At 35.1% G+C, this 21358-nt stretch overlaps 2 protein-coding genes across 7 annotated transcripts; both read right to left on the reverse strand.

Annotated features, from left to right (window-relative positions):
* Positions 1 to 245: 245 nt before the first annotated feature.
* On the reverse strand, positions 246 to 4420 carry LOC106135479 (translocating chain-associated membrane protein 1). Its single transcript, XM_013335779.2, has 9 exons — positions 4293 to 4420; positions 4029 to 4184; positions 3734 to 3922; positions 3494 to 3647; positions 2810 to 2987; positions 2360 to 2475; positions 1764 to 1909; positions 1408 to 1522; positions 246 to 1144 (listed from the first exon to the last, which is right to left on the reverse strand). The coding sequence occupies exons 2-9, from the start codon at positions 4161 to 4163 to the stop codon at positions 1044 to 1046; spliced, it is 1134 nt and encodes a 377-aa protein (XP_013191233.1). The 5' UTR covers positions 4164 to 4184; positions 4293 to 4420; the 3' UTR covers positions 246 to 1043.
* A 2985-nt stretch (positions 4421 to 7405) lies between these two features.
* LOC106135480 (ATP-dependent 6-phosphofructokinase) lies at positions 7406 to 20473 on the reverse strand. 6 transcript variants are annotated; one of them, XM_060949520.1, is made up of 16 exons: positions 20316 to 20455; positions 19927 to 20234; positions 18469 to 18673; positions 18039 to 18193; positions 17572 to 17670; positions 17030 to 17138; positions 16176 to 16364; positions 13976 to 14119; positions 13620 to 13754; positions 11680 to 11843; positions 11148 to 11289; positions 10641 to 10823; positions 10108 to 10177; positions 9543 to 9767; positions 8910 to 9111; positions 7406 to 8303 (listed from the first exon to the last, which is right to left on the reverse strand). In XM_060949520.1, exons 2-16 carry the CDS (start codon positions 20205 to 20207, stop codon positions 8162 to 8164), a joined length of 2445 nt encoding a protein of 814 aa, XP_060805503.1. In that variant the 5' UTR covers positions 20208 to 20234; positions 20316 to 20455; the 3' UTR covers positions 7406 to 8161. The 6 variants fall into 6 exon arrangements, with proteins under 6 accessions (XP_060805503.1, XP_060805497.1, XP_013191237.1 ...); XM_060949514.1 differs by lacking the exon at positions 17572 to 17670 and having other exon boundaries at positions 7407 to 8303; positions 20094 to 20234; positions 20368 to 20473; XM_013335783.2 differs by lacking the exon at positions 17572 to 17670 and having other exon boundaries at positions 7407 to 8303; positions 20094 to 20234.
* Between the last annotated feature and the right edge of the window lie 885 nt (positions 20474 to 21358).

Below are 21358 nucleotides of genomic sequence, written 5' to 3' on the forward strand. Positions count from 1 at the left end.
CTATTCGTATCACTGGAAGGTTAGAAGAGCCAATGGTGGTGGTGAGATAGATATACTGATATACATATTTTTTCATTCCCTTATATTGATTCCAAACTTAGAATGTGTTGTGTACCTTGTTGTGTAACTACTCATATCCACCGGTACAGGAGATGAGGCACGTTGGCTAAAAGAAAATAGACCAAAATACGCTATAAAAGGCATTCTACAGTGTTATAGAAGTCATTTGGAATAAAACTACAAAATTCATTATAAAATTTATTTTGAAATAAAAATAACATCAAGCTTTTAAAATTGACAATCCTCATGAAAATTATATAATAATTTATGAGCATATGTTCTCGTTAGGAAGAATAAATTTCATTATTTTTGTCTCACATACAGTACAAATTAAAACATATCAACGACGTAGACACGAGAAATTAATGTCTAAACAAGACTAATTTTGCCTTAGCTCAAACGCATTTTTTAAAATAGATAAAAAACTAGGTAAAAATTCATGAGCACCTAAATTATGTCAAAAAAATCTTGTAGTGTTAAAATATATTTTTCATAATCAACCCTATAAAAATAAAATATTAATATTTTAAAATGTTATCTGTTTTGGAATTCTGCGTAACACAGACAAATATAAAAGTTAAAATGCAAACACAAAAATGGAATTTTTCATCTTTTAATGTGTATGAACACACAGTACTTCATAAACCTTATTCAATATATTCATATAAACAACATTTTAACCTATACTTCTTTTTTATTTTTACACTTTAGGAGATATTTTTACAACCCTGTATCCACTATACTTTTAATGACAATAGCATTACAGTCTGAAATATAGGTTTATAAAATTTCATCACAATCTTGGGAGTTTCAACGAAAAATCGTGTCATATAAAAAATAAATAAGACGACCGGTATTTGTGCTTCAGTATCGACCGACATTTAGAAAACAATGAAGGCAGAAAATAAAGTGTAGTGGAAGGACTGGATGCGATGAAGACAACCTTATAGAAATAATAGAGAGAAGGTGGCCAGAGTGTGACCTCACTTGGCTTTGGCGGCGGGCGCCTGTCGTTGTCTAAGGGTTTTGTTGGTGTTCTGATCCACCTCGGGCAGGTCTGATTCGTCCACCGGTGCTTTCTTAACTGTTCGGACAAAAACATTCTTATTACAAATTCTAACCAACGCTAACACATTGACTAATGAAGTTTTACAAAGGCCAATTAAATACTTTGTTTTTCCTAAAGGTCTACTCTATCTGTGTACAAAACTTTTGTTTTTGTGTTTATTTATAAATATACAAAAATATAAATATTTTCTCTTACGCTTATAGCGTGGATTAGGCACCAGTCAAAAATGACGAAAAGTAACAGCAAAATCTCAATTTATCAATAAAATAAATAAGTACCTTTCTCTTTTTTGGGCTTTTCCTTCTTCTCCTTCTTGGGTTTACTTTGCGCCACCGCCCTGGACTCTTGTCTCTGTTTGATCGCTTCAGAGATGAAGTTGTACATTAAATATACCTAAAACAAAAACTTGATATAACTTAATTGTATGTAACAGCAAAACTTAGTTGTCGTTTGATTTTTTGCCAAATGTAACTGACTATGTGTATAGTTACATTTGGCCGGATTGTATAACTCAGACGAAGGGCTAGCAACAGGCTAGCAACCTCTCACTGTTATTGAATTTCCTGAATTTGGTTGGTTAAGCCCCCTAATGCAATGCATGCATCACGCATACGTTTATCTCTTTCTTTCCCACCTGGAAGGAGACCAGAAGAGAGAGAGCGCCAACGCGCACTAACAGCGGCGCGGCGCCCGCCAGACCGAAGTAGAAGGTGAGCACGCCCAGCACCAGTGAGCACAGTCGCACCGACACGAACACCGCGCCGTTCACCAGGCTCAAGACTGCAATGTTTTAAATTACTTAAAATTACAGAACATTCCTAATGTGGATCAGGTACTTGATTTGAGACTCGTGGCCTGTCCACGTGGTAGAAACATGTTCATACAAACCAAAACCAAAACCAATGGGGAGAATCCATTTCTGTGCAGGAATTAATAATTTTAATATTTTTTTATTAATAAATTTAATTATTAATAATTGATTAATTTTAAAAAATTAACTTATCTTAAAAAATAAACATACATACAACACTGATTTTTTCATTTCATTCTCTTTTGAAACACTCACATGGTGTGGAATTGAAATATTGCACATATATTTTAAATATTTTCTAACAATCATATGCCGTAGCTGTCCCCGCCATATGAAGGGAAGAAAATATTTGTGGCTTTAAACTTTCTATTACCACACTAAAAAGACAATCTACTAAAATTAAGAATTGTAAATCTTACATTTGTCTAAAATATCTTCCCGTTCTCCTCTGAGGATGGTGTTGAGGCGGTACACATGTGCGACAAACTCTGCCAACGAGTGCAGAACTACCAAGCAAACACCCACACGCTGAAATCTATAAAATATATAAATTTTGTTGAGTACACTTTAGAGTCTTTGACATAATTTGTCAAAAAAACAAAAAATCTTATTTATTCTTTTTATATCGTTTCAGAAAAATCCTATCTTAGTGCATACTAAGACCCTATAAATAACCTACATGCCAAACATAAAATCTATAGATTCAGTAATTTGGTCTGTGTTTTGATGTCAGACAGACATTTTCCTTTTTATACATTAATAATTAAAAAAAAAAAAATTCATAGACATAACAAACATTACCATACTATTATGGTATATTAAGAGCCAGAAAATCATGTCTCAATTAATTGAAAAAAAAAATTACTTACTTAAATCCGTATGCCAAAGCTACAAAGCCAAATGCACCAGCTGCGTGTCTGATTCGTGCGGCCCACTCATCCTTCTTGATACGCTGGAAGTAAAGTTCTGGGATGGTGTGGAGCCAGTAAGCAGCTTGAACTATCCACCAAAGCTTCAAAAGGAAGCTCATTGGGTGCTCAGGGTAACCTACAATTCATTACAAAATTCATTGTATCATTTATATAAAAATTATTATAGCTTATCATACATATGAGATTATAATTTATTGAATGTTGGCGTGTTATCAATATGATTCTTTGATTGATACTTTTATTACTTTGAGATTTGAAAACAAAAATTAATAGGTGCCCAATACTCTAAATCAGCATTAGGGATTATTTAAATACAAAAATGCTTATTAGACAAGTTGTTAGTTGTATAAGTTTATGTTTTGCTTCACTGCCACACCAGCATGGTACAAATACCAAGAATATTTCTTAACACTGAACAAAATTTTTTCTATGGACGATAAGTTTGAAAATCCAGGAGCATTAAAACCTCAATACCATATTTTTATGTTTCTATTGCATACCTATTAGTCTTACATGCTTGGAGTCTGTTGCTTGTTGTTTCAAAACTTTGCCATATAATAAAAACTAATTGTTGACTAATAATTTCAGAAAATATTCATAATAATAAGTGATTACACTTACGATCCCACAGTTGTGATATGTTAAACATAAATCCTTCACGGAGAATAGCATCACCACCCCACACCAAGCTCACGAGGTGGAATACCACCAATTGACCTGACTCATTCAGAGCACTTAACCTTGACTTGGACAAGTGAAACTTTTTTGATATTTTCTGAAATTTAAACAAAAAAATGTTAACATATTTTCGAATATCTTAAAGTAACATCTGATAATTGAATACATTTAATGAATACCCACATCTAAGAAATACTCTTGTAGAATGGCGTGCATTACGATACAGACTAGGGAGTAAAAGAAGACCGCACAGGCATCCTTCCAGCCAGCTTCGTAAGTGAAAGGCTCTCCTCTTGGTGCATCTCTAGTTGGCTCAACTCCACTGACATTATGGTGCAGACTGATGAATAAACTTGCAACGGGACTTGTAGACTGCAATTAAAAAGACACTATTCAAGCATTTCTGGTCGTAAAGACATCATAGTAACCACATAAATCCAAATACTTCGGCCTACGTGGCAAACAGTGTTTACATTACCTGCACCATCAATCCCACCAAAAATAACATAACAACACATGAAACTATGTCAGCATGGTTCTGAATTACAAAGTCATGACTAAAAATTGGTGGGTTCTTGTTAGATTTTCTTCCAATTGCAGGTTTGACACCCATTTTCCCGGTAATAACCTAAATCTGGAAAAACACCAAAATTACAATCTAGCGCTATAAATATGGTGATTTCATAAAATAGGAACACAGTGGTTTAAACACTTTTCTAATAAAAGAATCAAAATATAGTACCAAAAAGTTGCCAATAAGATTTTGATAAGTCTATTCGAAAATATTTCAGACAGCAAAAACACCGACGTGACACTTTCACTTGCTACGCGGACAAATGTCAACTTCGAATGTTGTTTGTTTGTTGTGTTTGTTGTTGTGTTGGCACTTAAATAAACAATTGATTTATTTTTAAGTTTATTTTTCAATTTTAAATTCTTTGCTGATATTATACGTCATATTTATATTATTTCTATTAATTAATTTTGTTTGGATATACGTATATTTGTTGCAATAAAAAATATCACTATTGGATATAATAACGCACTTCCTGGCTATAGACAACGAGAACCCATGGAGGGAGAGTGATGGCTTGAATTACCGTTAATTGGTATCGTTATTACTGTTAAACAGGGTACCGTTATAAATTAAGTACTGTTTTGCTGGTAACTATATTTTTGGCTTTATCTTCCGTTATACTCATATAACGTTACCTGCTTAACGCAATTTTTTTGTATTTACCGGTAAATTCATATAACGTTCCTGATTGATTTAATCATGGATTCGCTGTAAACACTTGTAATCCCGTCGCGTATCGTACAGTTGCGTTACGACGGAGAAACTTTAGGTACCTTTATTTTATAAAACAGAACAGATTTTCATTTCACATAACGTTAACAATATTTATAACGCTAATTGGTAACATCGTTTATAAAGTTGATTGGTAACGATATATAACGTAATTAAATACGCATTTAATGATACCGTCATAACTAATTAAAAATAAAGTTATTTACCGTTACTTTTAATGTTAATTTGGTAACGTTAAATAGCCCTGTGGAAAATCCCAAGGAATTGAAAGTTGGATAATATTAAATTCGATGATACTTAACGTTTAAGAAAAAGAACCGCCTCCAATCGATATCCTCATTTTTGGAAGTTGGTTAAATTTCTATAATCTTTTCCTTAGTGCAAATAACACTTTTCTGAAAACTGCAATAAAATGAGTTCAGCGAAACGCGTGATAATCTCGGACGTTTATATACATACAACTGACTGTAACAAACTGAGAAACTACCCTTTTTTTAGGGGGTTAAAAACTTTGCAATTGGTGCCGGATTTTCTCTGCCGGAAACACACTTCTATTTTATTTACAAACTAGCTATTGCCCGTAACTTGTTTGCCGAAAACGTTCAAAAATAAAAGAAATTGCATTGCCCCTTAGAGGAGTGGGGGAAAAAATTTATATACTACTACTAGCTGTGCCCGCGACTTCGTCCGCGTGGAATAGTTATTTTGGGCATCATATTTATTTTCAGGCGGTCACGCGTATTAGAAAAAACGCTGGTTCGCCGTATTAAATGTTTCGCTGCAAATTGCTTATAACGACTATATCTCAAAACCTATTCGTCTGATTTATATACTGTAAATGGCAATTTTAGTCTACATGAAAAGCCGAAAGTAATAAACATATTTATTTGGATAAGGATTAATACTGAATTAAAGAAAATTGGTTTCAAAATAACTTATGTTTATAATGAAAAAATCATCTTAAAAAATGAACATAAAAGTGGTTATTGTAAGTAAACCTTAAGAGATAGATATATGCTCTCGCGGACTTTTTTGTGGCAAAAAATGAGTACTTCACATCTTTAGTACCTTGTTTTACTATATCTTTGTTGGTTTGCGCAGCGTTCGCGCGGAAAGCTCGCAGATGGCAGACTCATTCAACTTTCACCTGCATTGTTGACGTTTCCCGTAGGAAATCCGGGATAAAATGTAGCCTATAGCCTTCCTCGATAAATAGACTATCTAACAGTGAAAGAATTATTCAAATCGGTTCAGTAGTTTCTGAGATTAGCGCGTTTAAACAAACAAAAAAACAAAACAAACTCTTCAGCTTTATAATATTAGTATAGAAGTATAGATGTACTGCCCTTGTTCGCCGTAAAAGTTCTCACAAAAAGTCAATAAAAAGTCAGCTTTTTATCTCCCCCCACCAGGGTCAGCCCTGGTGGGGGGAGAAATTTATGTAGGTACTTAAACCACAGATTAAAAAACATAACATTGAAGACTTATACCAATTTTAAAGTTGGTCCAAACATATAGTTTCTTGCGATACGTTCGATTATAGAAGGAATAAAAAACGTTTGTATGACTGATGCAGATCCTTGAGCGATTACAATGCTCTCCGTTGTCATTGTATAACTAACGTTTCTCTTGAGTTTAAGAAAACTTTACATGTTAAGAAAACCTCAGCAAACAGGAAGTAGTAAAACCATTTCGCAATGTTTCTTAACTGCCGGCAGGTTTCTTTACATAGATGTAGGGCTTTTGTGAACTTTTGTCTTTTTGTCCACATCATATTATAGATACTCTGTTAGAAGCTAAGCCATATCTACGGCTGCAGTACCTATGTATTATCAGGCTAAGAACAGCAAATGGTGAAAATATTTTGGTAAAGCTTTTTACGATCGGCTCCGTGACTATTAACTACTAATCTTGGTAGTTTTTTTTTTCACACGTAGGGATTTTAGTGCTACTGTAATCTAATCCGTCTCTTAGATTAGATTAGGTTATTTTACCTGCGTAGTACCACAGTTCTCGATATCGTCATGCTCCACTCTCACTATTGTTACATCACAAATGCTTTTTTTTATTATGTTCTTCGTGACTTCATCAACATACATACATATAATCACGTCTATATCCCTTGCGGGTTAGACAGAGGCAACAGTCTTGTAAAGACTGATAGGCCACGTTCAGCTATTTGGCTTTAAGATAGAATTGAGATTCAAATAGTGACAGGTTGCTAGCCCATCGCCTAAAAAAGAATCTCAAGTATGTAAGCCTATCCCTTAGTCGCCTTTTACGACATTTATAGGAAAGAGATGGAGTGGTCCCATTATTTTTTGTATTTGTGCCGGGAACCACACGGCTTAATGACTTCGTCAACTCTATCTAAATACCAAGTTATAACTAAGTCATCTGCAATGATATATGATCCCCTAATCCAACCAAATTACAAGGGCTTAGGTAACTGAATTTCTAGAATTAAATTTAATATGTTCTTTGGAAGAATTGAATCCTTTCCGGAAATAAAACAGTTATTTTGACCAAAGAAGTATATTTATTTTATCTTTGAGAATTGATAACAGGTTATACTTTATTTGCCGCCGAACTTTACGTAAAAAGAATAATCTATATTACAAAAAATAATGTCGAAAAAATACTGCTACAATATGAACTAAAATCGCTCCAATTGAAGCATGATTTAACACAAACTTCACTGGCTTTAAAAATAAAAAATAACAAAAGTTGTATATTTTCACTAGATTTTTAGAAACTCATTTTAACAGTTATAGAGCAGATGATTTAATATTTGCAATAAATAATAATTGTTATTACTTAAAACTATAAAAATGATGCGTGATATACGTATCAAATTCCAAAAATAAATTGAATCTATGTTAAATATTATATGATTTTACACGTTACTCCACAGCCATACATTATGTTTTTTTGTTTGATTAATTACCTAATAAGCCAGTGTTCTTATAAATATTGGCTGGCGTTCTTTGCTACTATAATGTTCAAATAGAATGAAGAGTAGGTAGATATTATAAATCTTTTAAATAAAACACTTAGAAGCCAATAGAATAAAGAGAAAATAATTTAACCATAAATTTTGAGTGTTTATTTCTAAAATAATAGATTCATTAAAACTACAAAAATACTAATTTGTTTAAAAAGATCTCCTAAATTACACATCTATACTAAACTTGTGACCCGTCGATCATTTTAACTTCACAATCCTATTGTACCATTGCAATAAATAAGTGATGTTAAAAATGGCGAGCGTCAATACTAAAGCCATTGTTACATTGTCATGTTTACAGGACATCGTCGGAGTCGATGTCCCCTTGTTCCACAGTCATGTACATCCCTTCTTCCTCGTAGGTAGAGTCGTGCTTGGCCAGGATACGCAGCAATGGACGCAGCTTTACCCACCATTGCTGTTTGGGAATCCTTTGACTGTAAATGATTATATATTTTTTTACTTGCCTTAAATATATCATTTGTGTAAAACACAGCATACACAATTATACATTTCTTTTTTTAAAACACAATGAAAACATGTCCGAAAATAAAACAAATGAGAATTAATAATTTGCGTCGAAAACCATAACAAAAGCATCCATCATGGCATGGCAATGGCAAATTGAAAAAACCTTCTGTACAATGTGAGTGCATATTTAAACGTTCACTATCGTTGACAAGGATTATGTCTTACCTTCTCTAATATATCTATCACTTTATTTAACCTCAAAGATAGTGAAAGAAGGAAGATATGACAAATGCCTTACCTACTGTTACCCTGCAAATGTCTTATTAGACACAGTTTAAAAGACAAGTGCCGTGTGGTACCCGGCACTTTAGAATAGGACCGCTCCCTCTCTTTCCCGTGGATGTCGTAAAAAGCGACTAAGGGATAGGCTAATAAACTTAGGATTCTACTTTTAGGCGGTGGACTAGCAACCTGTCTCTATTGGAATCTCTATTCCATTATTAAGACACACGTGAACCTGGCCTTTCAGTCTTGGCGAGATTGTTGACATTGGACGAAACATTATAACTTACGAGAAGTTGGTTTGAGCTTTCAGATCTTCTAACGGGGTGAACTTGTACTGCCTCTTGACCATGCCGAGCAAGCACGCCGTGTCGGGCGTGTTGGCAGGTCCCTTCTGCAAGGTTTCGACGAGCCAGTGGAGGCACTTGGCCGCCATCTTTGTACCCATGTTGCGGTCGAAGGGAGTGGGGGAACCGCCTTGTTGCATGTGACCTAGGAAAACAAAAAAAAAAGTTTTATTTTGTTTCTTTTATTATTTTGAACATTATACATATATGCATGAACGCACGCATCATGCATAAGCTATCGTGCAATCTTGACATTTACGTGACGTTGTCAAGCGTGATCCAATAAGAAACAGCTTTCATATCTTGCCAATGATTCTCTTCTACTTTTGGTTAAAATCTTCGAAAAACCTCACTTACATCAGTTCCATGTTTTATTCTTTACTACCCATAGGTAAGCTGGAAGAGATTGCTTAGCGATAAGTCCTCTTTGCTGAACATATTTTTTTACTAGGTACTTATCTTGTTATGGGCAATAAAGATAATTTTTATTGTATTGGACACCATGAGCATATCAAGCAGCGTACTTTCATATTAGTTTATTCAAATAACGATTCAATCAGCCTAATAAAAACTTACCAAGCACATTCATCCTAGCAGTGAAGAGTCCCTTGCCCTCTTCAGAGTAAAGTCGGTAGATGAAGTCAGTGTTGTAATTGTCATTAGCTTTCTCGTTCCTCAGAATAAGACCGCGTTGAATGCCACCGGTCATCTTGGAGGCCATGTGGTACACGTCCTGTTGTAGATCTTTGATGGAGAATTTCTCTTCGTAAATGTAAGCGGCGTCAGCACCGCCCGCGAGCCCTGAGAGAATAATTAAATTTTAAACCACAAGATAGAATGACTAAATGCTTAATGAGACAAATTATTTGCTTTACAAAAGACAGTCTCGACTTTTAAAGCGTTTTCATCCCTTTGTGATTTTAATGTCAAGATTCAATTTTGTTGTGTACAAAATGCATGCTTGGGGAAAATAATAATAATCAATTCATTATGAATTCAGAACATTCAAAGTAGTAAATCGGCTAGGTAATCAATACGAGTGACCATTTATAACACTTCAAACAGAAAAAATATTTAGTTATAATAATAGAATAGATAACGATGATAATAAATAAAGGATATGGAAGTTCTGAAATATTACCTGCCAGAGTAGCTAAGTATCCACAGTACCCTCCCATAGTTTCTATGACGAATACACGACGTTTTGTACCCTGAAGGGTAAAAAGACAAATTAAATTCTTATAGTTTTTTAAATTAAAACTACCTACTGAACTACTAATGAACGGTCTTCCTTTCCCTTATCATCATAAATATTAAGTTGCATCCTATGTCTAGGTCCTGCGCAATATCTATGTTTGTAAGTTATAATTTACGTAGTGGAAATACTTCGAATATTAACGTTTTTATTTCGGCAGTGAGTTTCAGATCAGCTACATTCTGTATAGATAAGCTAAGTCCACGACTGCTCGTAAAAAAAAAGAAATCCCCTAACAGGCCAGTTTTACTTTCTACATTATTTAAAACTGGTTTGTTAGTTTATTAAAGAGAACGTAAACGTATATCCATTGACAACAGAGAGGGGTTTTACTGGCAAATTTTTATTAACATTGAAAAGAAAAACGGCCAGTTTTATGTAAGTATCTTTGACGAGAAAAAGAATAAAGGTTCACTCACCTGAGCAGATTGACGGATGCGGTCACAAATTTCAGTGATCTCATTCAGAGCGGTGTCGGACCCCAGAGAGAAGTCGGTACCAGGCACGTTGTTGCTGATGGTGGCGGGAATCACCACCAGCGGGATACAAAACTCGGGGTACTTGCTGCGGGACTCGTATAGCTCCAAGCCCGCTTGGTAGGCCTGGAATACATTGATACAATGGTTAAGGTATGAATAAACAGCGTAATGTATAGTTACAATCATTGAGGAAACCTATACTTTCAGGCAAGCGTATGTGATACCATAATCCAATAGGAGTTAAGTTCCTCTGCAAATGTTGCACAGAGTACACGGAAAGTCTCTTCGAATAAAGACATGGTTAACGCAAACCTCTATCATGGTTATATGTGCACCCGCGCCCCTCTCTAGATAGCCGAGGACGCAACCGAGACTCATGGCAGGATAATGATGATAACAAGAGGCTCGATTCAAAATTTAGAAGCTTAAATAGTTCTAAATTTTTACTTCAAATCCACCGATGATAAGCAATCCTTGGATGTTGAACTGCTTGATGCGTGCCGCGATCTCGCCCTTCTTGTCGCCGGGCAGCGTGCGCTTGGTGCCGAGGAAGGCGCCGCCTTGAGCCACCCAGCCCGTCACGTCGGACCTGGATTATTTATTTTGTTACTATGTTGATACTGAGCAATGTGCCCATGGAAATTCCTTTTTGAGGGGCATTCAGGTAGGCCGAAGCAAAACATGAAAGGGCCTTTAGTGATATTATTAGGGAATAACTAGCTGCGCTTGGTTTGCTACAAACTGTGTAAGTCATACTGTAGATAATGGGATTACTGGGAACCGACTGCCTATTTGGCTCTAACCCGGTTTTTACACTTTAGCTGCCTCCTTAACATGTCGTTAACCGTTATTTCGATCAGAACCGTTTGCATACACATGCGCTTGATTGGCATTTCAAATTACTTTCGTAGTTAATTGTAAATAGTTACAGGTAGTAGACGATACTTATTGATAGCATATGTTTGTTCCGAGTACATACCACTCCATCTTGACAATGTTGCCACTAATGAGCCCCTCCATGCCGTCATGGATGCCGAGCACGGTGTCTCCGCGGTAGATGCAGTTTCGCACGAACGAACGCACGGCCGCGTTCATACCGCACGCCGGGGCGCCTACGTGCATTACCGCTAGTGTATAACCCTCCTAAAAATATATTAAAATATTTTAGGGCAGACAAAACTGCAAGCTCATTCCTTCTAGAGTGCAGAGATGCATTTATAAGGAAAAAAGTCCTAGGGAAACTGGAACACGCACCAGTGATAGATGTAGATCTCAAGATGGACTTGTTCTCAACGTAAAAAGAGTCAAGAAAATCAGCCAAGACTTCGCTAGAGACCGATTTTACTACAAGCTAATATCATTCTGAGACTAAATAAAATGCTCTACCAGTGTTGACTTGCAAGATATACTTATTTCAGTATATTTATTTAAGACTAGATTAGATATTTTCAGTTTTTAAGGATGCCTATTAAATATTGTCCACCATTCTTCGCCGACTAAAGATTTTCATACAAGCTGGTAAAGCGGCTTATGTCCAGCCAGCAACGCCCTATGTAGCCATCCGAACATAAGCATTTTAAATGCTAAAGATTTATTCATTTACGAAATGCTAGCAGTAATGAACTAAAGAAATAACATCCGATTTTTACCCAAATTAACATTTATTTTTTCATAGTTGTGTCAATTAATCTCAAATTTTTCTTCACTGTACTGATAATAATATTTATTTACGTTCACGGCAATAAATTCGGCGTTCAGACATCCCAGAGTATAAAAGTCAAGGGTCGTTCTGATAAAGGTAATTTTTTCCTATTGATAACACAGCCAATCACAACACAAATTTAATGGCACGTGTGACGTCGCCGCTCGTAATTATCTTTTTTTGCACCTAGACTTGTTATCAATAGGAAAAATCATCGTTATCAGACTGACCCCTGGCATTCATGTCTGGAGACCGAAATTATCGTTTCGGGCGCTGAAGTATACAACACAGATATTTTACTCGTGTTTACATTATCAGCAGCTGTTTTCGCGATTTCTTCCGGATGTTCATTTATGTTTGGAGGTGTTCTAATATTTAGGTAATAATAATGTCAATAGAAAAAGAAAAAAAATGGTTTGCATTTACATTATTAATCTTGGATGTTTATTTACACAACCTATATGAATTTGTAACTAAATAAGTATAGGTCCGTTTATATCCCATGATGAAGTCTCGAGCATTTCCGTTGGCTGAATTTATTGTTTTTAATAGATTGGATATAATGACACAATAATATACAATACTAAGTTTTAACATATAAATTTTAAAGGAGTAAAACAAGGATAAAATGTGCCTGACTACTTTTTCTACATACATTCATATAACAACGTCGTCAAAGGTCCCTTGCGGGATAGACAAAGCCAACGGTCGTGATTAAACTGATAAGCCACGTTTTGGCTTAATGATAGAATTGAGATTCATATAGTTTTCAGGTTGCTAGCCCGTCTAGAGAAGAATTCCAAGTTTATGAGCCCATCTCTTGTCGCCTATTTTTTCTAAAGTGTTAAAATTAAACCATTCACCCACGAGATCTAGTACACAGTAGGTAAATCATATAAGGAAAGAACATAAAGACATGGGCCAGGACGTCCGGCGTTTTTATTTACTGTATGTGACTACATCCTGCATTCATGCGATTAAATTAGCGTGTTAAAATTTACCTAAATCAACCAAGTGACAAAATTGTTTGATTTAAATTTATGTTCTGTTTACAATTAAGATTGGACGCAAAAAATCTGTAAACCAATGAAATACTTATATTATAAAATAACATTATTTTCTTTTATTATCATCAGTAAAAGGTTATGGAAATATTTAGTTCGGCCATTGTACACACCCCGAGGTAAAAAGTAGAAACATAAAAATATTTTTCTTACAGCGGGTTTTCCAGACTCATCAAAAGCTTCCTTGGGCGGCTTCAAGCGAGTCAACATTTTATAAGTCTCCAGGTTGCGAGCGAAGCTGCGCCCGCGCAATTGCACAGCCAGATCCCAGTTCTTGTCAGCCATAGCCTGTCAAAGACAAAAGAGAGAAGTCAGCCATAAAAAAAAAATCATTACGACACAAAAGTTCCAGTCCTCATGTGTATGAATACCATCGAGGTTATATTTTTTTAGTGTACAGTAATGTAAACTAATTGCGTGCAATAGGCCCACTTGTCGGACTACGAATTTGATCAACAAATACTTTTGTTAGGTACGGTAACGGTATTAATGTAAAATTTTATGTTTACCTGAGAGACAGCCTTGGTTCGGCGCACGCACTCCATGAGTGGAAGCCGCACAGCCTGGTTCCCGTCCAGGGTGACCACGCACGGCTCCGTCTCGGGGGTGGCCTCCATCAGAGCCATCACAGCTTCGGCGCCCATGCGACATCCCTACGAAAATAATGTTAAGATAATAAATATAAGGATTTGTCGGTAGGCGTACATTACGACCATAGAAATCTATTGGCATTTCTATTATACAGGGTCTGTCTGATAAATCGCGTTGCATACTTAAGGACATATTTAATCACGAAAACGCTTCACTACATAGTATAAAACAAAGTCGCTATTTTAGTCTGTTTGTCTGTATGCTTAAATCTTTAAAATTACGCAACGGATTTTGATGCGGTTTTTTGTAACAGGTAGAATGATTCAAGAGGAAGGTTTTTATGTATAATAACATTTATAATCTTGCACCCATAAGTTACTTTATAAAACTATATAACCATCAAAATACTCATTAGTTTGAAGATAAGAATTTGGATTTGGACACCATGCCCTTGCTAAGCGCACTACTCGAATAATTAGATACTGAGTGCCCCCTTTCAATGTGCAACACGATTTTCCAGACATCCTGAATTCATATTATATTAGCTTGCTGTTATCCCGAATAATTATTATGTTTAATATTATCATCATTCACATCATCACCCTATTCTTATGCACATAAACATATTCTATTCTATTTTCATGATCCCAGTTGCACTTTCCGCCAGTATGCTTCTGGGTTTGGAGTCCGCCTACCTATAAGGAGCTACAATAATGGCATGCATATCGTCCTATATCATTACGAGTACGCTTTCCGATTTACGAAACAGGTTGCTAGCCCATCGTTAACAAGAATTATCCCATTTTTTTTTAATAGATTTGATTGCGATTTACCTCAATCTGCCTGGCGATAAGCAATATGAGGCCTAAGGTGGTGCAGGCAAGCACAAATTGGCTTCGTTTATTTGCATTACTTGTTACTCAAATGTTGATCGGAAATAAAGATACGAAATGTTAGTTACTAAAAATGGTATTTTTTCATATTAACCAATCTGGTACTATAAATGCATGTCGACTGGTAGATAATGCTTTTATCGTTGAGTTCACATATTGTTATCGGATTATATTTCGTACAATAAAGATTAAATAAAGTAAATACAAATGTTATGGATACTTAAAGGCTTTTCTCCCAGCATGGGACACAAGGCATATATATATATATATATATATATATATATATAATATAAGAATGATATGCTGGGAGAAAAGCCTTTCTTTTTTACTAAATTATTTAAAATTGTGATAAAAAACTAAGTATTTTTTTAACGGCTATTGGAAAAAAGGCTTTCTTATCAAAGGGAAAATATTTGTAGGAAATGAGAGACACGGAACAGTAGGGAATATGATGTAGCATAATAAAATATAATAGTAAATAGTTTTACACGTTGCCAATTAAATTTTTTGTACTATCGTTGTGGTAGAGACGTGACTCACGCGTGCTTTTATGATATGATGAGATTGCGTTATCAATAGGAAAAAATCATCATTATCACTTTGAACCCTGCCATTTGTACTCTGAACACCGAAATTATTACCTTAGATGTTAAAGTAAAAAATAAAAAAATGGTGTTTTATGCGCCCTCGTTTATTTTATTTTTTTACGTTAATAGCAACTTACTGTAACGTTTCATTAAAAATTATTCAAAAAAGTTTATAATACTTTAGAAAAGTTGTGAGACCCTGTACTATAGCTTATTTTACCTGAATGGTTTTCAATTTGCGTATTATCTTACAGAACCTAATAACATGTCGGTTTCGTCGGGTAATTCATTCATTTATATAATTACGTATGTATCTCTCGCGGGGCAGACAGAGGCAGCAGCTTTGAAAGACTGACAGACCATGTTCAGCTGTTTGGCTTAATGATAGAATTGAGTTTCATATAGTGACAGGTTGCCAGCCCATCGCCTATAAGAACCCCAAGTTTATAAACTTATCCCTTAGACTTCTTTTACGACAACCATGGGAAAGAAGAGATGGAGTGGTCCTATTATTTTTTATATTGGTGCCAGGAACCACACGTTACCAATCGTCAAGTAACTTGAACTAATATATTAATTTTGTTCAATTAGTTCATTTATTAATATTGATATTTTCAAATAATAAGATGAAAACTTACCAAAATTCTATCGAATGCGGAAGGTGACCCTCCTCGCTGCACGTGACCCAGCACGGTGATGCGAGTGTCCTGCTGCAGGTTATCCACCACAACCTTTTTCACCAGCTCAGCGGTGATCGGCTTGCCTTCCCGGTCGATAGCGCCTTCCGCCACGATGATGATGTTCAAACGCTGACCGGACTTCCTTTCCTAATTCATTCACAATAAACAGCATAATAATTTTAATCAAAGATAACAAATTAAAAAACTTTAATTTGTGCGTTTACATGCAGTATGCAGTGAAGTGTTATGCGACTTATCGTAGTAAAATTGCTATGAATCAAATTCATGCAAATTAGAAAAATCCATTCTTGCCCTTTAAGTTCATGCTGGCTACTATACTTTTTCATCAATACCAATTTAGAATTTTAATGTTTGGTTAGAAACTAGGAACGAAATTCAAACAAACCTTATTTAAACATTATTTTGGCTTCTATTGACCGTAAAAAGACCCCTTATATTTTTTTTCTTACATATCTTCAATGTACAGGCAAAGTTCAGTTACAGTTTTATTATATGTATGGATGAAACATCATAAGCCAAGCAGACAATAACTTAACCTATGAAAATATTCACATCAGTAACTCAAATAGTAATTCATACAACACACAAAAGAAATAAGTACTCATAAGTTACTAATAATTGGTGAAGCGATCAAATGTGAGTGCGAGCTACTGTGAAATAATAACAATTTGTTTCTATTAAACATGACGCATTGAGTCGCCGTGTCTAAATTTATAAATTTCTATGAATATGTTTTGGTTCTATACATTGTGTGTTATAAGTGTGCAGTGCCACCCAATTAAGCTTCGTACCTGTTGTAACCTTTTGCAAAGCTTTTCTACCCAATTATTGGGAACAGGGTCTTCTGGAATGAATACTTGATCTGCCTCGCTCGCCAGAGCGGCCACTAATGCCAGATAACTGCAACAAGCAGCACCCCCGCATAATAGAACATGCAAATGTGTCCCAGGTAATTCAATGCGACAGTGAACTCAACTCAATGACTCTCACGACTATATGTGATAATTCGACGCCAATGGAATCTGCCAATTCAAGAATGTGAAATGAACAACCAGTTGATATTAATGTGATCCTGCTCCCGTTTATTGAAATTAACATAAGATCCTTGCCTCGCTTAGTTTGGCACACAATTTTTTTTCCCAATTGAGAGGCGCTGGGTCTTCGCAAATAAAACTATAAGTGGCATCCGTACACAGGGCGGTGTAAACTGCAAGAAAACTAAACCGGCTTTTAAGTATACAGGGAGTAAAACACACAAAGGAGTTGGTGAAAAATTATATAAATGTGAAAGGGAAAAGGTGAGGATCCAAACATAAGGCTTGCCTGCTCTAACTTATCACAAAGTTTGACGCTCCAGTCTACCGACGGGGGCTGCTCAGGGATAAATACAAAATCTGCTTCAGATGCCAGGGCCGTGACCAGAGCAAGATATCTAAACCAGTAAAAATCCATTACCCATTTAATTCCGTTGAATTGGCTTTATTTCTCATATCCATTGGTGGCAATACTTTAGAACTGCTTTGTTTTTATTACATAAAAATTCGATAATCATATTATTACAGTAGCCACATAATCATATTATTCAACTACAAGACGAAGCATTTACGTGTGAAGTCCGACACTTATGAATATGGACACACCCTAAGCCACTTAGACTGGAAATATAACAATTTTTTGTGCTTGACTGTACATGTAAAATAAAATCCATGTCATTTTTTTCAAAACAGACAAATGCATAACTGCATAAACTTGCAAAAATAACATATAACTACCACAATAGTAAATTAGAATTTTAAATACCCGCAGTGCCTGCCCATAACCTCCATAATGAATGTTCTTTGGTGAGAGTAAGCTGTGCTAACAATGGCATCAATAGCTTCTATAATGCGGTGCAGAGCAGAATCGGTACCTATAGTCATGTCGGTACCACAGAAATCATTGTCAATGGAGCCAACCTGAAATAATATTCGAATGTTATTATCATTATCTGTCTGCGTCTTCGCCTATGAAAACATATAATAGAGGGAAGTTCACCAACGCTGTCTAACCACAGCGAACCTGTTAATTCCTTATCTTGTTACATCAATCCAGGTTCAATTTAAAGGTTCAATCATTATTGTCTGATTAAATAAACAGATATACTGATTTAGATAAATATTCATTATAACTTTAACTCAGAGCACAAGATCAAAGCAGTAGACAAATTAACCAACCATTTAAAAATAGTTACCATTCCGGCAATATGCAAATGCCTGTACTTTTCCCTTTGATCTTTTGTAATCTTATTGTTGTCCAGGAGTTCATCCAGTAATCCTGACCAGTCCTGTCGGAACAGGTTGGCACCAGTAAGGGAGCCATCACCTCCAATTACTACCAAATTAGTGATACCACGGGTCACTAAGTTGTAAGCAGCTTTGAGACGTCCCTCTCGTTTGCTGCAATTAAAAGATATTAGATTTCATAATCCCATAATATGTAGATCGCAGAAAAACCTTGAAAATATTCAAAAACCACACTTGGATGGACAAAAAAATAAAGGATTGAGATTCAGATAGTACTAGATCATTGTCTAAAAGAAGAATCTCTTTGATTTAATCTTGTGATTAAAATTAAAGTACAAACATTTATGTCGTTTTGTTTTAGCCAAACACACTTGTGTTTCACTGGTATTAACATATATTTTATCTTTTGGCTTTCATTCAATTTTGACTGGAATAATAAAATTTTGTAACTTATACCTGGCCTTTTATATTAAAATACTTTTTTCTTTTATTTTATTATATAAAATATAAATACTACAGTGTCCTAGTGTTTATTGCATCTACTAGGTTTATGAGGCAAAAAGATCTCAGTAGCAAAACATTGGAGGCATTTATAAATATTACAGGTATTAGACACGCAACATACCTTTATTTTGCGTATGATCTGTGGTGATCATTGTAACATGATTAGAAACATCCGAAATAAAATGCAAAAAAGGTATGTTATGTGCTTGTTTAATACATTGTTTATTTATAAATAGTTAATACAATGGCAATGTTTACATTCAGTTAATTTTAGGAAATCTCCTTTTAGTGTGTGGCCACTTACATAAAGAACCTATGGGTTACTAATGGGATTTTCCATTTTACATGGGCAGAGCAATGGGCATATTCTAATATACACATAGATTATTAGGTTCCATACAAAGGGTGCACTAAAAATAAAAAAGATTGCTATTACCTAGTATGCAGAAATTTCTAAAATTTAACTCAAATAACCTCTGTGAGTATATCTAGACTTAAATTAATGAAAATATTGTAATTTAAAGTCACATTAAAATTAAGTATTTCAGTTATTTACTCCAGATTGTATCTACAATTGATCAAAATATAATTGCATTTTAAAGTTACATACATACAGACAAATATAATCACCCCTATATCCCACACCAAATAGACAGAGCCAAAAGTCTTGAAAGGCTGTAAGGCCATATTCAGTTGTATAGCCTGATGATGGAGTTGAATAGGACAGGTAGCTAGCCCATTGCCTACAAGGATCCCAAGTTTAATAGCCATTCCCTTAGTCACCTTAGGGAAAGACATGGAGTGGTCCTATTCTAAAGTGCATATAAATATGTAAGAAGAGAGACAAGCTGCTCATTTTGTAAAGCAAACGAAAAGTATAATAAAGTAGAAACTAATCTTACATGAAATCCATACAGCGGGCAGATCCAATAATAGTGCCACCTTTATGGATAATAGAGCTTACGGACGACCAGTTGGCTTCTTCAATGTTATCACCACCGTCCACCATGCCTTGATATCCTTCACGAATAAAGTACACCTTACAACCCAAGTAGATTCCCATTCTTACCACGGATCTGACCGCAGCATTCATTCCTTGGGAATCACCACCGCTGGTGAATACGGCAAGTCCTTTCCCTTTATGGGAACCCCTTTCAATAAATCTCTGCGTTGTCCCATCCATGCTTGAGGATTAAAATACACCCTGCACCTACAAGTTAGAAACCACTAATTATTTCTATTATTATGTAATAACACTACATGATTTCATAAGACAAATTAATTATCATACGGAGATTCTTCGGAAAAGAGTCTTATAGGCAGCAAAAGTACAATTTACGCACCAAAAAACAAATACTAATATCCCGAATTTGAATCTGTTTCGGTTTTATGTACTTATTGACCAAGGTGACCTTTGGCTTGGATGACAGATCAATATTGACATGACAACATGACAATTAGGTATTTGGGGCTGCCAGTTTTTTAAATATTTTCTACTAATTATAAGTAGTAGTATTATACCTAGAAGTAGTAGAATACATACTCGGAGATTGTTCGGGTATGCTAGTGTGACTACTACTATTATACTACCTACTTACTATCAAATACCTACATTTCGAAAAAAGCTATTTTTTCCTCTCCAAACTTGGTACGAACATTTATGAGATGCGTTATTTACGCACATAGAAACCGTGATTAACATCGTGAAAGGTCGGAAGCTGAAATTTTCACAAATTTTATGATATTTCGTCCAAGAAATTAAAACGAAATAATGAAACGAGGACTAGGTTGTACTTATATTCTTGTCAGCTGTCGGTAGTGTTTTTGTTTGTCATCGACTTGTATCATGAAATTAAACGATCTATCTATCGTCACGAAATATTTTCACCCTCACTCACTCAAGTAAAATGAATATTGACTTTAAATTAAATTATCAATTTAAAATCAATATTCTTTTAAACTTAGAGATCGATTAGCTATAAAATTTAAGTCCAATAAATTATAAAAATTTTGGTTTTCAGGAAAATATTTTTACTCCTTAACTAATAATTTCGCGCTCAAGATAACTGAACAAATAAAAAATTGATTAGATTTGTGTTTATGTATGCTTTTTCCACAAAGTTGTTGTTAGATGAGGGTCGAAAAGGACTGATTGAATTGCTAATTGCTTTGTGAAAACGTGGTAGTGGTAGTCATAGTATCTACCCAAGTATTTTCATTAGTTCTACTTATAACCTCTTATGTTCTTAGCATCTATAAATTAGTTTAATTGCCGTGTGGTTCCCGGCACCAATAAAAAAAAAAAAGAATAGCACCACTCCATCTCTTTCCCAT

This window comes from Amyelois transitella, chromosome 3 (assembly GCF_032362555.1).
Source record: "Amyelois transitella isolate CPQ chromosome 3, ilAmyTran1.1, whole genome shotgun sequence".
NCBI lineage: Eukaryota > Metazoa > Arthropoda > Insecta > Lepidoptera > Pyralidae > Amyelois > Amyelois transitella.

Bases quoted from the DNA above. Each gene is read 5' to 3' on its own strand.
- LOC106135480 (XM_060949520.1), bottom strand. From the start codon at position 20,207: ATGGATGGGACAACGCAGAGATTTATTGAAAGGGGTTCCCATAAAGGG. The intron at 18,194-18,468 runs GTAACTATTTTT...ATATTATTTCAG, and splicing joins ATTTGCATATTGCCGGAATG to GTTGGCTCCATTGACAATGA. The intron at 17,139-17,571 runs GTTAGAGCAGGC...TGCTTGTTGCAG, and splicing joins AGCGTCAAACTTTGTGATAA to TTATCTGGCATTAGTGGCCG.
- LOC106135479 (XM_013335779.2), bottom strand. From the start codon at position 4,163: ATGGGTGTCAAACCTGCAATTGGAAGAAAATCTAACAAGAACCCACCA. The intron at 2,476-2,809 runs GTAAGTAATTTT...TATATTTTATAG, and splicing joins GCTTTGGCATACGGATTTAA to ATTTCAGCGTGTGGGTGTTT. The intron at 1,145-1,407 runs GTACTTATTTAT...TTGTCCGAACAG, and splicing joins AAAGCCCAAAAAAGAGAAAG to TTAAGAAAGCACCGGTGGAC.